Raw genomic sequence first — 15,000 nt, forward strand, 5'->3', positions numbered from 1 at the left:
GGTTCTGTTATGTTCTGTCAGTGTGACGGGTCTCTCTCTGGTTCTGTTATGTTCTGTCAGTGTGACCGGTCTCTCTCCTCTGAGTCTGTTATGTTCTGTCAGTGTGACTGGTCTCTCTCTCCTCTGGTTCTGTTATGTTCTGTCAGTGTGACTGGTCTCTCTCTGGGTCTGTTATGTTCTGTTAGTGTGACTGGTCTCTCCTCTGGTTCTGTTATGTTCTGTCAGTGTGACGGGTCTCTCTCTGGGTCTGTTATGTTCTGTCAGTGTGACTGGTCTCTCTCCTCTGGTTCTGTTATGTTCTGTTAGTGTGACGGGTCTCTCTCTCCTTTGGTTCTGTTCTGTTCTGTCAGTGTGACTGGTCTCTCTCTCCTTTGGTTCTGTTCTGTTCTGTCAGTGTGACAGGTCTCTCTCTGGGTCTGTTATGTTCTGTCAGTGTGACTGGTCTCTCTCTCCTCTGGGTCTGTTCTGTTCTGTCAGTGTGACAGGTCTCTCTCTGGGTCTGTTATGTTCTGTTAGTGTGACTGGTCTCTCCTCTGGTTCTGTTATGTTCTGTCAGTGTGACTGGTCTCTCTCTGGTTCTGTTCTGTTCTGTCAGTGTGACGGGTCTCTCTCCTCTGGTTCTGTTATGTTCTGTCAGTGTGACGGGTCTCTTTCCTCTGGTTCTGTTATGTTCTGTCAGTGTGACGGGTCTCTCTCCTCTGGTTCTGTTCTGTTCTGTCAGTGTGACCGGTCTCTCTCCTCTGGTTCTGTTATGTTCTGTCAGTGTGACGGGTCTCTCTCTGGGTCTGTTATGTTCTGTCAGTGTGACGGGTCTCTCTCTGGGTCTGTTATGTTCTGTCAGTGTGACGGGTCTCTCTCTCCTCTGGGTCTGGTGTGTTCTGTCAGTGTGACCGGTCTCTCTCTGGGTCTGTTATGTTCTGTCAGTGTGACTGGTCTCTCTCTCCTCTGGTTCTGTTCTGTTCTGTCAGTGTGACTGGTCTCTCTCTCTGGTTCTGTTCTGTTCTGTCAGTGTGACTGGTCTCTCTCTCCTCTGGTTCTGTTATGTTCTGTCAGTGTGACGGGTCTCTCTCCTCTGGTTCTGTTATGTTCTGTCAGTGTGACCGGTCTCTCTCTCCTCTGGTTCTGTTATGTTCTGTCAGTGTGACGGGTCTCTCTCTCCTCTGGTTCTGTTATGTTCTGTCAGTGTGACTGGTCTCTCTCTCCTCTGAGTCTGTTATGTTCTGTCAGTGTGACTGGTCTCTCTCTCCTCTGGGTCTGTTATGTTCTGTCAGTGTGACTGGTCTCTCTCTGGTTCTGTTATGTTCTGTCAGTGTGACTGGTCTCTCTCTCCTCTGGTTCTGTTATGTTCTGTCAGTGTGACTGGTCTCTCTCTCCTCTGGTTCTGTTATGTTCTGTCAGTGTGACGGGTCTCTCTCTCCTCTGGTTCTGTTATGTTCTGTCAGTGTGACGGGTCTCTCTCTCCTCTGGTTCTGTTATGTTCTGTCAGTGTGACTGGTCTCTCTCCTCTGGGTCTGTTATGTTCTGTCAGTGTGACTGGTCTCTCTCTCCTCTGGGTCTCTTATGTTCTGTCAGTGTGACTGGTCTCTCTCTCCTCTGGGTCTGTTATGTTCTGTCAGTGTGACCGGTCTCTCTCTCCTCTGGTTCTGTTATGTTCTGTCAGTGTGACCGGTCTCTCTCTCCTCTGGTTCTGTTATGTTCTGTCAGTGTGACCGGTCTCTCTCCTCTGGTTCTGTTATGTTCTGTCAGTGTGACCGGTCTCTCTCCTCTGGTTCTGTTATGTTCTGTCAGTGTGACTGGTCTCTCTCTCCTCTGGTTCTGTTATGTTCTGTCAGTGTGACTGGTCTCTCTCTCCTCTGGGTCTGTTCTGTTCTGTCAGTGTAACGGGTCTCTCTCTACTCTGGGTCTGTTATGTTCTGTTAGTGTGACTGGTCTCTCTCTGGGTCTGTTATGTTCTGTCAGTGTGACTGGTCTCTCTCTGGGTCTGTTATGTTCTGTCAGTGTGACTGGTCTCTCTCTCCTCTGGTTCTGTTATGTTCTGTCAGTGTGACCCGTCTCTCTCTCCTCTGGTTCTGTTATGTGCTGTCAGTGTGACTGGTCTCTCTCTGGGTCTGTTCTGTTCTGTCAGTGTGACTGGTCTCTCTCTGGTTCTGTTCTGTTCTGTCAGTGTGACGGGTCTCTCTCCTCTGGTTCTGTTATGTTCTGTCAGTGTGACTGGTCTCTCTCTCTCTGGGTCTGTTATGTTCTGTCAGTGTGACTGGTCTCTCTCCTCTGGTTCTGTTATGTTCTGTCAGTGTGACCCGTCTCTCTCCTCTGGTTCTGTTATGTGCTGTCAGTGTGACGGGTCTCTCTCCTCTGGTTCTGTTATGTTCTGTCAGTGTGACGGGTCTCTCTCCTCTGGGTCTGTTATGTTCTGTCAGTGTGACGGGTCTCTCTCCTCTGGTTCTGTTATGTTCTGTCAGTGTGACCGGTCTCTCTCCTCTGGTTCTGTTCTGTTCTGTCAGTGTGACGGGTCTCTCTCCTCTGGTTCTGTTCTGTTCTGTCAGTGTGACGGGTCTCTCTCCTCTGGTTCTGTTCTGTTCTGTCAGTGTGACGGGTCTCTCTCTCTCTCCTAGCCTCTGGTTCTGGATCAGGACTGTATGACTCTGTGCTCTCGGGACCTCAGACTGGAGAAACGGACTCTGTTCAGGTAACATTTGACAAACGATTCCCAACGAGGTTCAGATGAACCTCAGTGTTGACATGATTAAATGATTAACCTGTTGTAACTACCCATCCTGTGTCCGGGATCGTTGTCATCATCTGACACTAATTAGCATAAGGCAACGAACATAAATATTACTAGAAAATGTTCATATTCATGAATGTTATTTTTCCAAAAATGAAAATACTGCCCCCTAGTTACAATAAGCCCCCATGTTACAATAAGCCCCCTAATTACAAGAAGCCCCCTAGTTACAATAAGCCCCCTAGTTACAATAAGCCCCCTAGTTACAAGAAGCCCCCTAGTTACAAGAAGCCCCTAAGTTACAATAAGCCCCCTAGTTACAAGAACCCCCCTAGTTACAATAAGCCCCCTAGTTACAATAAGCCCCCTAGTTACAATAAGCCCCCTAGTTACAAGAAGCCCCCTAGTTACAAGAAGCCCCCAAGTTACAATAAGCCCCCTAGTTACAAGAACCCCCCTAGTTACAATAAGCCCCCTAGTTACAATAAGCCCCCTAGTTACAATAAGCCCCCTAGTTACAAGAAGCCCCCTAGTTACAAGAAGCCCCCTAGTTACAATAAGCCCCCTAGTTACAAGAAGCCCCCTAGTTACAAGAAGCCCCCTAGTTACAATAAGCCCCCTAGTTACAATAAGCCCCCTAGTTACAAGAAGCCCCCTAGTTACAATAAGCCCCCTAGTTACAAGAAGCCCCCTAGTTACAATAAGCCCCCTAGTTACAAGAAGCCCCCTAGTTACAATAAGCCCCCTAGTTACAAGAAGCCCCCTAGTTACAAGAAGTGAATTAACCACTGAGACCTTTTTCTTTCTCCACTCAATTATTATTTATTACCTCCCTCCTTCCCTCTCTACCTCCCTCCTTCCCTCTCTACCTCCCTCCTTCCCTCTCTACCTCCCTCCTTCCCTCTCTACCTCCCTCTTCCCCTCTCTACCTCCCTCCTTCCCTCTCTACCTCCCTCCTTCCCTCTCTACCTCCCTCCTTCCCTCTCTACCTCCCTCCTTCCCTCTCTACCTCCCTCCTTCCCTCTCTACCTCCCTCCTTCCCTCTCTACCTCCCTCTTCCCCTCTCTACCTCCCTCCTTCCCTCTCTACCTCCCTCCTTCCCTCTCTACCTCCCTCCTTCCCTCTCTACCTCCCTCCTTCCCTCTCTACCTCCCTCCTTCCCTCTCTACCTCCCTCCTTCCCTCTCTACCTCCCTCCTTCCCTCTCTACCTCCCTCCTTCCCTCTCTACCTCCCTCTTCCCCTCTCTACCTCCCTCCTTCCCTCTCTACCTCCCTCCTTCCCTCTCTACCTCCCTCCTCCCCTCTCTACCTCCCTCCTTCCCTCTCTACCTCCCTCCTTCCCTGTCTACCTCCCTCCTTCCCTCTCTACCTCCCTCCTTCCCTCTCTACCTCCCTCCTTCCCTCTCTACCTCCCTCTTCCCCTCTCTACCTCCCTCCTTCCCTCTCTACCTCCCTCCTTCCCTCTCTACCTCCCTCCTTCTCTCTCTACCTCCCTCCTTCCCTCTCTACCTCCCTCCTTCCCTGTCTACCTCCCTCCTTCCCTCTCTACCTCCCTCCTTCCCTCTCTACCTCCCTCCTTCCCTCTCTACCTCCCTCTTCCCCTCTCTACCTCCCTCCTTCCCTCTCTACCTCCCTCCTTCCCTCTCTACCTCCCTCCTTCCCTCTCTACCTCCCTCCTTCTCTCTCTACCTCCCTCCTTCCCTCTCTACCTCCCTCCTTCCCTCTCTACCTCCCTCCTTCCCTCTCTACCTCCCTCTTCCCCTCTCTACCTCCCTCCTTCCCTCTCTACCTCCCTCCTTCCCTCTCTACCTCCCTCCTTCCCCTCTCTACCTCCCTGCCTCCCTCTCTCTCTCCCCCTCCCTCTCTCTCCCCCTCTCTCTCCCCCTCTCTCTCTCCCCTCCCTCCCTGCCTCCGCCTCTCCCCCTCCCTCCCTTCCTCCCTCTATATCTCTCCGTCCCTCCCTCCTTCCCTCCCTTCAGACTGGACTTGGTTCCTATAAACAGGTCAGTGGGTCTGAAGGCTAAGCCCACTAAGCCGGTGACGGAGGTTCTGAGACCTGTAGTGGCCAAGTACGGCCTCCAGCTCAACGACCTGGTGGCCCGCATCGTGAGTTACTCTGTGTGTGTTTCATTCATTCTGGTCCATGTTGGATTCAATTACTTTTAATGTGTTTTATCTGTGGCGTCTGTGTGTGTGTGTGTGTGTGTGTGTGTGTGTGTGTGTGTGTGTGTGTGTGTGTGTGTGTGTGTGTGTGTGTGTGTGTGTGTGTGTGTGTGTGTGTGTGTGTGTGTGTACACAGAGTGGGGAGAAGGAGCCTCTTGACCTGGGTCTCCCCATCTCTAACCTGGATGGACTGAGAGTGGTGCTGGATGTAGCTGACAACACACCTGGGAAGGGTAACACACACACACATACACACACACACACACACACACGCATACACACACACACACATGCACACACACACGCACACACACATACACTTATCTCTCTCTCTCTCCTCCAACAGACAAACCGATCGGGGCTCCGTCTAAAACCCATGCCCCGCCCCCTACGACTAGGAACCAATCAGCTACGGTAAGAACATCTGCCTCTTCCTCCTTCTCTTCTTCTTCCTGGTTCCGGAATGTTCTATAACCCACGGAATGGACTGTCGGAATGTATCCACTTCCTGTCTGATAATGATGTCACGCTGCTACAGTGTGTGTTCTTCCTGTCTGTGGTCACGTAAATGTGTGTTGTTGTGTGTGTGTGTGCATGTGTGTGTGTGTGTGTAAGGGAGTGTGTTTGCGTCGGCCTGAGGCTGTCCTTCACCATAACCCCCCCCTCCCCTCTCTGGTTCTCCCTCCCCCCATCTCACGGGGGCCCAAGCCCCTCCTCTGGTTCTCTCTCTCACCGACCACCCCCTCTCTGGTTCTCCATCCCCCCCATCTCACGGGGGCCCAAGCCCCTCCTCTGGTTCTCCCTCCCCCCCATCTCACGGGGGCCCAAGCCCCTCCTCTGGTTCTCTCTCTCACCGACCACCCCCTCTCTCTGGTTCTCTCTCTCACCGACCACCCCCTCTCTGTCTGGAAGTGGACTTGGGGGGGGGGACTTTTTGGGGGTGATCTCTTTGGGAGGTTCTTTCTAGAGTGTAGCTTGTTTGTTTGTGTTATCAGGGGTGTAGAGATGGTAGTATTAGTTTGGTGTTGTGGTGTGTTGTGTTCTGGTGTTGTGGTGTGTTCTGGTGTTGTGGTGTGTTCTGGTGTTGTGTTGTGTTCTGGTGTTGTGTTGTGGTGTGTTCTGGTGTGTTCTGGTGTTGTGTTGTGGTGTGTTCTGGTGTTGTGTTGTGGTGTGTTCTGGTGTTCTGGTGTGTTCTGGTGTTGTGTTGTGGTGTGTTCTGGTGTTCTGGTGTGTTCTGGTGTTGTGTTGTGGTGTGTTCTGGTGTGTTCTGGTGTTGTGTTGTTGTGTGTTCTGGTGTTGTGGTGTGTTCTGGTGTTGTGTTCTGGTGTTCTGGTGTGTTCTGGTGTTGTGGTGTGTTCTGGTGTTGTGTTGTTGTGTGTTCTGGTGTTGTGTTGTTGTGTGTTCTGGTGTGGTGGTGTGTTCTGGTGTTGTGTGGTGGTGTGTTCTGGTGTTGTGTTGTGGTGGTGTGGTGTGTGGGTTCGGAGCTCGTCGTGTGTAGATGTTTCGTTAGCTGATAGAAGTCCCTGTGTCCCGTGACACCTCCTCAACAGCCCTCTGACCAAACTGTGTCCCATAGGCCACCAATATGACCATGGTCCAACTGTCACCTTTAAGCTCTGAACGGAGAAATCAAAAGCTGTCCACACACACGCTAGTTTCCCCCCTCCCTCCCTCCCTCATCATCATCATCATCATCATCATCATCACTGCCCCCACGCCCCCTAACTCGTTGACCCCTCCCCCTCGTTGTTCACTAAACCTGTCAGGGGGATGAGAGGGCGTCAGGGAAGCCCAGCGCGGTGCTCGGCAACGGAAACAAGCCCTCCTCCTCTGCCCGTGACGACCGCCTCTTACCCAGCAGCCACCGCAAGACGGCGGCGCCAAATAAAGCCCCGCCCACTGAAAAGAGAAAGCAGAAAAAGATTACTGTAGACGAAGCTGAAGGTAAAACAACGTCCTCCCTCCTCCTCCCTCCTCCTCCTCCTCCTCCTCCTCTCCTTCAAACCCCTAGCTGTGCTGTACACTAACTAACACTGTATTGCTGTAGCAGCATTGATGCTGTTGATGCTCGCTAGCTAGCTGTGTGTAGCTCGTCCATGTCTCCTCTCCTCTTCCTAACTCTAGCCTGTAGCTTTGAGATGTCTAACTGATTGATACACTGTCTCCTCTTGCATGCTGTTGAAATTATGAGCTGTGATATATTGTAATATGAGGTAGCGAGATGAGGTAGATATGAGGTAGCGGTATGAGGTAACGATATGGGGTAACGATATGGGGTAACGATATGAGGTAACGATACCTCATCTCGCTATATGAGGTAGCGAGATGAGGTAGCGGTATGAGATAGCGGTATGAGGTAGATATGAGGTAGCGGTATGAGGTAGATATGAAGTAGATATGTCTAACTGATTGATACACTGTCTCCTCTTTCATTCAGTTTAAATTATGAGCTGTGATATATTGTAATATGAGGTAGCGATATGAGGTAGCGAGTAGCGATATGAGGTATCGGTATGAGGTAGCGATATGAATTAGCAGTATAAGGTAGCGAGTAGCGATATGGGGTAGCGATATGAGGTAGCTAGTGGCAATATGAGGTAGCGAGTGGCAATATTAGGTAGCGATATGAGTTAGCGAGTAGCGGTATGAGGTAGCAATATGAGGTAGCGAGTAGCGATATGAGGTAGCGAGTGGCAATATGAGGTAGAGATATGAGGTAGCGAGCGGCAGTATTAAGTAACGATATGAGGTAGTGGTATGAGGTAGCGGTATGAGATAGCGATATGAGGTAGCGAGATGAGGTAGTGGTATGAGGTTGCAATATGAGGTAGCGGTATGAGGTTGCAATATGAGGTAGCGAGTAGCGATATGAGGTAGCGGTATGAGGTAGAGGTATGGAGTAGCGATATGAATTAGCGGTATGAGGTAGCGAGTAGCGATATGAGGTAGCGAGTGGCAATATGAGGTAGCGATATGAGGTAGCGAGTGGCAGTATTAAGTAACGATATGAGGTAGTGGTATGAGGTAGCGGTATGAGATAGCGATATGAGGTAGCGAGATGAGGTTGCAATATGAGGTAGTGGTATGAAGTAGTGGTATGATGTTGATATGTGTAGTGATATGAAGTAGCTACATGTATTGATTTGAAGTAGCGAGTAGTGATATGAAGTAGCGATTTGAAGTAGCTATATGTAGTGATATGAAGTAGCAATATGAGGTAGCAAGTAGTGATATGAAGTATTGATATGAAGTAGTGATATGAAGTAGCGAGTAGTGATATGAAGTAGCGATATGTAGTGATATGAAGTAGCGAGTAGTGATATGAAGTAGTGATATGAGGGAGCGAGTAGTGATATGAAGTAGCGATATGTAGTGATATGAAGTATCTTTATGTAGTGATATGAAGTATCTTTATGTAGTGATATGAAGTAGCGAGTAGCGATATGAAGTAGCTATATGTAGTGATATGAATTAGCTATATGTAGTGATATGAAGTAGCTATATGAAGTAGTGATATGAAGTAGTGAGTAGTGATATGAAGTAGCAATATGAGGGAGCGAGTAGTGATATGAAGTAGCGATATGTAGTGATATGAAGTATCTTTATGTAGTGATATGAAGTATCTTTATGTAGTGATATGAAGTAGCGAGTAGCGATATGAAGTAGCTATATGTAGTGATATGAATTAGCTATATGTAGTGATATGAAGTAGCGAGTAGTGATATGAAGTAGCGATATGAAGTAGCAATATGAGGTAGCAAGTAGCAATATAAGGTAAAAAATGGCAATATGAGGGAGCGAGTGGCAATATGAGGTGGTAGCTAGTGGCAATATGAGGTAGCAATATGAAGTAGCAATATGATGTAGTGATATGTAGTGATATGAAGTAGCTATTCGTAGTGATATGAAGTAGCGAGTAGTGATATGAAGTATCGATATGAAGTAGCTATATGTAGTGATATGAAGTAGCAATATGAAGTAGTGATATGTAGTGATATGAAGTAGCTATTCGTAGTGATATGAAGTAGCGAGTAGTGATATGAAGTAGCGATATGAAGTAGTGATATGTAGTGATATGAAGTAGCGAGTGGCAATATGAGGTAGCGATATGAGGTAGCGAGTGGCAGTATTAAGTAACGATATGAGGTAGCGAGTGGCAATATGAGGTAGCGATATGAGGTAGCGAGTGGCAGTATTAAGTAACGATATGAGGTAGTGGTATGAGGTAGCGGTATGAGATAGCGGTATGAGGTTGCAATATGAGGTAGCGGTGTGAGGTAGTGGTATGAAGTAGTGGTATGATGTAGCTATGTGTAGTGATATGAAGTAGCTAAATGTATTGATTTGAAGTAGCGAGTAGTGATATGAAGTAGCGATTTGAAGTAGCTATATGTAGTGATATGAAGTAGCGAGTAGTGATATGAAGTATTGATATGAAGTAGTGATATGAAGTAGCTATATGTAGTGATATGAAGTAGCGATATGAAGTAGCTATATGTAGTGATATGAAGTAGCTATATGTAGTGATATGAAGTAGCTATATGTAGTGATATGAAGTAGCGAGTAGTGATATGAAGTAGCAATATGAGGGAGCGAGTAGTGATATGAAGTAGCGATATGTAGTGATATGAAGTATCTTTATGTAGTGATATGAAGTATCTTTATGTAGTGATATGAAGTAGCGAGTAGCGATATGAAGTAGCTATATGTAGTGATATGAATTAGCTATATGTAGTGATATGAAGTAGCGATATGAAGTAGCTGTATGTAGTCATATGAAGTAGTGATATGAAGTAACAATATGAGGTAGCAAGTAGCAATATAAGGTAAAAAATGGCAATATGAGGGAGCGAGTGGCAATATGAGGTAGCGATATGAGGTAGCTAGTGGCAATATGAGGTAGCAATATGAAGTAGCAATATGATGTAGTGATATGTAGTGATATGAAGTAGCTATTCGTAGTGATATGAAGTAGCGAGTAGTGATATGAAGTAGCTATATGTAGTGATATGAAGTAGCAATATGAAGTAGTGATATGTAGTGATATGAAGTAGCTATTCGTAGTGATATGAAGTAGCGAGTAGTGATATGAAGTAGCGATATGAAGTAGTGATATGTAGTGATATGAAGTAGCAATATGTAGTGATATGAAGTAGCTATATGTAGTGATATGAAGTATCTTTATGTAGTGATATGAAGTAGCGAGTAGTGATATGAAGTAGCGAGTAGTGATATGAAGTATCTTTATGTAGTGATATGAAGTAGCGAGTAGTGATATGAAGTAGCTATATGTAGTGATTTGAATTAACGATATGTAGGAATATGAAGTAGCGATATGTAGGGATATGAAGTAGCTATATGTAGTGGTATGAAGTAGCGAGTAGTGATATGAAGTAGCGATATGAAGTAGCGATATGTAGTGATATGAAGTAGCGATATGTAGGGATATGAATTAGCTATATGTAGTGATATGAATTAGCTATATGTAGTGGTATGAAGTAGCTATATGTAGTGGTATGAAGTAGCTATATGAAGTAGCGATATGAATTAGCGATATGTAGGGATATGAATTAGCTATATGTAGTGATATGAATTAGCTATATGTAGTGGTATGAAGTAGCTATATGTAGTGATATGAAGTAGCTATATGTAGTAGCGATATGAATTAGCGATATGAAGTAGCGATATGAAGTGGTATGAAGTAGCTATATGTAGTGGTATGAAGTAGCTATATGAAGTAGCGATATGAATTAGCGATATGTAGGGATATGAATTAGCTATATGTAGTGATATGAATTAGCTATATGTAGTGATATGAAGTAGCTATATGAAGTAGCGATATGAATTAGCTGTATGTAGTGATATGAATTAGCGAGTAGTGATATGAAGTAGCGATATGAAGTAGTGATATGAAGTAGCTGTATGTAGTCATATGAATTAGCGAGTAGTGATATGAAGTAGCGATATGAAGTAGTGATATGTAGTGATATGAAGTAGCTATTCGTAGTGATATGAAGTAGCGAGTAGTGATATGAAGTAGCGATATGAAGTAGTGATATGTAGTGATATGAAGTAGCAATATGAGGTAGCGATATGAGGGAGCGAGTAGTGATATGAAGTAGCTATATGTAGTGATATGAAGTATCTTTATGTAGTGATATGAAGTAGCGAGTAGTGATATGAAGTAGCGAGTAGTGATATGAAGTATCTTTATGGAGTGATATGAAGTAGCGAGTAGTGATATGAAGTAGCTATATGTAGTGATTTGAATTAACGATATGTAGGAATATGAAGTAGCGATATGTAGGGATATGAAGTAGCGATATGAAGTAGCGATATGTAGGGATATGAATTAGCTATATGTAGTGATATGAATTAGCTATATGTAGTGGTATGAAGTAGCGATATGAAGTAGCGATATGTAGTGATATGAAGTAGCGATATGAAGTAGCGATATGTAGGGATATGAATTAGCTATATGTAGTGGTATGAAGTAGCTATATGAAGTAGCGATATGAATTAGCGATATGAAGTAGCTATATGTAGTGATATGAATTAGCTATATGTAGTGGTATGAAGTAGCTATATGTAGTGATATGAAGTAGCTATATGAAGTAGCGATATGAATTAGCGATATGAAGTGATATGAATTAGCTATATGTAGTGGTATGAAGTAGCTATATGTAGTGGTATGAAGTAGCGAGTAGTGATATGAAGTAGCGATATGAAGTAGTGATATGTAGTGATATGAAGTAGCGATATGAAGTAGTGATATGTAGTTATATGAAGTAGTGATGTGAAGTAGTGATATGAAGAAGTGATATGAAGTAGTGATATGAAGAAGTGATATGTAGTGATATGAAGTAGTGATATGAAGAAGTGATATGTAGTGATATGAAGTAGTGATATGAAGAAGTGAGTAGTGATATGAAGTAGCGATATGAAGTAGTGATATGTAGTAGTGATATGAAGTAGTGATATGTAGTAGTGATATGAAGTAGTGATATGTAGTGATATGAAGTAGTGTTATAAAGAAGTGATATGTAGTGATATGAAGTAGTGATATGAAGAAGTGAGTAGTGATATGTAGTGATATGAAGAAGTGATATGAAGTAGTGATATGAAGTAGTGATATGTAGTAGTGATATGAAGAAGTGATATGAAGTAGTGATATGAAGTAGCGAGTAGTGATATGAAGTAGCGATATGAAGTAGCTGAATCTAGTGATATGAAGTAGCGATATGAAGAAGTGATATGAAGAAGTGATATGAAGTAGTGATATGAAGAAGTGATATGTAGTGATATGAAGTAGTGATATGAAGTAGTGATATGTAGTGATATGAAGTAGTGATATAAAGTAGTGATATGTAGTGATATGAAGTAGTGATATGAAGTAGTGAGTAGTGATATGAAGTAGTGATATGAAGTAGTGATATGTAGTAGTGATATGAAGTAGTGATATGTAGTGATATGAAGTAGTGATATGTAGTGATATGAAGTAGTGATATGAAGTAGTGAGTAGTGATATGAAGTAGTGATAAGTAGTGATATGAAGTAGTGATATGTAGTGATATGAAGTAGTGATATGTAGTGATATGAAGTAGTGGTATGAAGTAGTGAGTAGTGATATGAAGTAGTGGTATGAAGTAGTGATATGTAGTAGTGATATGAAGTAGTGAGTAGTGATATGAAGTAGTGATATGAAGTAGTGATAAGTAGTGATATGAAGTAGTGAGTAGTGATATGAAGTAGTGATATGAATTAGTGAGTAGTGATATGAAGTAGTGATATGAAGTAGTGATATGTAGTGATATGAAGTAGTGATATGTAGTGATATGAAGTAGTGAGTAGTGATATGAAGTAGTGATATGAAGTAGTGAGTAGTGATATGAAGTAGTGATATGAAGTAGTGAGTAGTGATATGAAGTAGTGATATGAAGTAGTGATATGAAGTAGTGATATGTCATGTTATGTATCTGTATCTCTGTGTGTTTTGGATTGACCTCGTGTGTGTCTGTGTGTGTTTGTCTCTGCTTGTGTCTCTGTCTCTGTGTGTGTGTGTGTGTGTGTGTGTGTGTGTGTGTGTGTGTGTGTGTGTGTGTGTGTGTGTGTCTGTGCGTGTGTGTCTGTGCGTGTGTGTGTGTGCGCGTCTGTGTGTGCGTGTGTGTCTGTGCGTGTGTGTGTGTGCCCGTCTGTGTGTGCGCGTCTGTGTGTGTGTGTGTGTGTGTGTGTGTGTGTGTGTGCGTGCGTGCGTGCGTGCGTGTGTGTGTGCATGTGTGTGTCTGTGCGTGTGTGTGTGTGTGCGCGTCTGTGTGTGCGCGTCTGTGTGTGTGTGTGTGTGCGCGTGCGCGTCTGTGTGTGCGCGTCTGTGTGTGTGTGTGCGTGTGTGTATCTTCTCTCCAGAGCTCTTCCAGCTCATATCCAAAGCTCAGTGCAGCAGAGCAGACGACCAGCGAGGTCTGTTAGACAAGAGTGACCTGACGCTTCCTGACTTCCTCCGCCTCAGCCCTTCATCACCACCCCTTCCTCTTCCTCCCGCCTGCGTCACCCAGCATGGCCGCGGCGGTGGTAACCATGGCGATAGCGACAACTACGGCTGCGGGGAAAACAGACGTCACGGCAACAAGGAAGGTGGGAGCGGTGGCTCGTTCCCTTTGAACACCGGCAGCCAATCGCAGAGCTCGGAATCCTCGCTCGGAACGGAAGGAGGAGGAGGGGGAAGACGAGCGCTCCTCCCCCCCTCCCACCACAACAGACCCCCTCCCCCGTTCCCCGGCACCACAGTCCACCCCCCCTCCCAGGGGCAGCACCACCTACGGGGTCTCCCCAGCCCAGACTGCACGGGGTCAGTACAGATGTTACAAGAGGAACCCCTAGCGGACCTGACCCTGGTGGGAGAAGGGGACATCAACAGTCCTAACTCCACTCTCCTAACCCCACACCACTCCTCTTCCACTACCCATAACCCACCACGCTTCTCCCAACACGACCTCCACAGCTCGCCCTGCTCAGGTACCTCCACTGTGTGAACTCTGAACCGTGGCCTTTCACCTTCGAACTGCGTTTTGACCTCTGAACTATCCTCTCCTCTCTCTCCTGAAATGGAACCCTGTTCCCTATATAGTGCACTACCCCTATAGCTCTGGTGGAAAGTAGTGTGCTATATAGGGAATATGGTTATATTTGGGACTCAGCCCCCCCCAGTCACTGGGAGGTGAAGTTAACCCCTTCAGGACACTGATCTAAGGTCTGTTATCTGTTCTGAGGATACATCTAGATGATGTGGTTCAGGGGACAGCAACACTGATCCTAGATCTGTTATCTGTCCTGAGGTTACATCTAGATGATGTGGTTCAGGGGACAGCAACACTGATCCTAGATCTGTTATCTGTCCTGAGGTTACATCTAGATGATGTGGTTCAGGGGACAGCAACACTGATCCTAGATCTGTTATCTGTTCTGAGGATACATCTAGATGATGTGGTTCAGGGGACAGCAACACTGATCCTAGGTCTGTTATCTGTTCTGAGGATACATCTAGATGATGTGGTTCAGGGGACAGCAACACTGATCCTAGGTCTGTTATCTGTTCTGAGGTTACATCTAGAGGATGTGGTTCAGGGGACAGCAACACTGATCCTAGGTCTGTTATCTGTCCTGAGGTTACATCTAGATGATGTGGTTCAGGGGACAGCAACACTGATCCTAGATCTGTTATCTGTTCTGAGGATACATCTAGATGATGTGGTTCAGGGGACAGCAACACTGATCCTAGATCTGTTATCTGTTCTGATGATACATCTAGAGGATGTGGTTCAGGGGACAGCAACACTGATCCTAGATCTGTGCCTATGGGGTCCGCTTCTCCGTCTGCGTGTGAAAGGTTGTTGTTTTTTGAAGTGGACTTGTTGCTGTGGAAACCAGTGCCTAACTTTACCCCCCCCCCCCTCCCAACCCTACACCCTCGGCCGTCTACAACCTACCAATGTACAGATTGTAATGATGCACTTTAGCCAATTAGGGGAAAGGACTGCTTTGTGTATCTAAGCCTTGATTTGATTGGTTTGTTCTGTAACCTGGAGCCCTAGATGGAGTTGGTCTGTCTTTTACCA

General features: G+C 45.6%; 1 protein-coding gene across 4 annotated transcripts in view; it reads left to right on the forward strand.

The window, feature by feature from the left end:
* Positions 1-15,000, forward strand: part of LOC110515513 (regulator of G-protein signaling 12-like) — a 152,151-nt gene that overhangs the window by 136,969 nt on the left and 182 nt on the right. For 2 of the 4 annotated variants that reach the window (XM_036934299.1, XM_036934298.1), the window contains exons 17-22: positions 2,613-2,686; positions 4,705-4,831; positions 5,025-5,121; positions 5,235-5,302; positions 6,655-6,832; positions 13,292-15,000. The exon at positions 13,292-15,000 is cut by the window's right edge and continues 182 nt beyond it. In XM_036934299.1, the coding sequence (XP_036790194.1) occupies positions 2,613-2,686; positions 4,705-4,831; positions 5,025-5,121; positions 5,235-5,302; positions 6,655-6,832; positions 13,292-13,917 (1,170 nt within the window). In that variant the 3' untranslated portion in view covers positions 13,918-15,000. The remainder of the gene's footprint in view (positions 1-2,612; positions 2,687-4,704; positions 4,832-5,024; positions 5,122-5,234; positions 5,303-6,654; positions 6,833-13,291) is intronic. The other 2 variants (XR_005034301.1, XM_036934300.1) reach the window with 2 other exon arrangements.

The sequence above is a fragment of the Oncorhynchus mykiss genome, chromosome 10 (assembly GCF_013265735.2).
Source record: "Oncorhynchus mykiss isolate Arlee chromosome 10, USDA_OmykA_1.1, whole genome shotgun sequence".
Classification (NCBI taxonomy): Eukaryota; Metazoa; Chordata; class Actinopteri; order Salmoniformes; family Salmonidae; genus Oncorhynchus; species Oncorhynchus mykiss.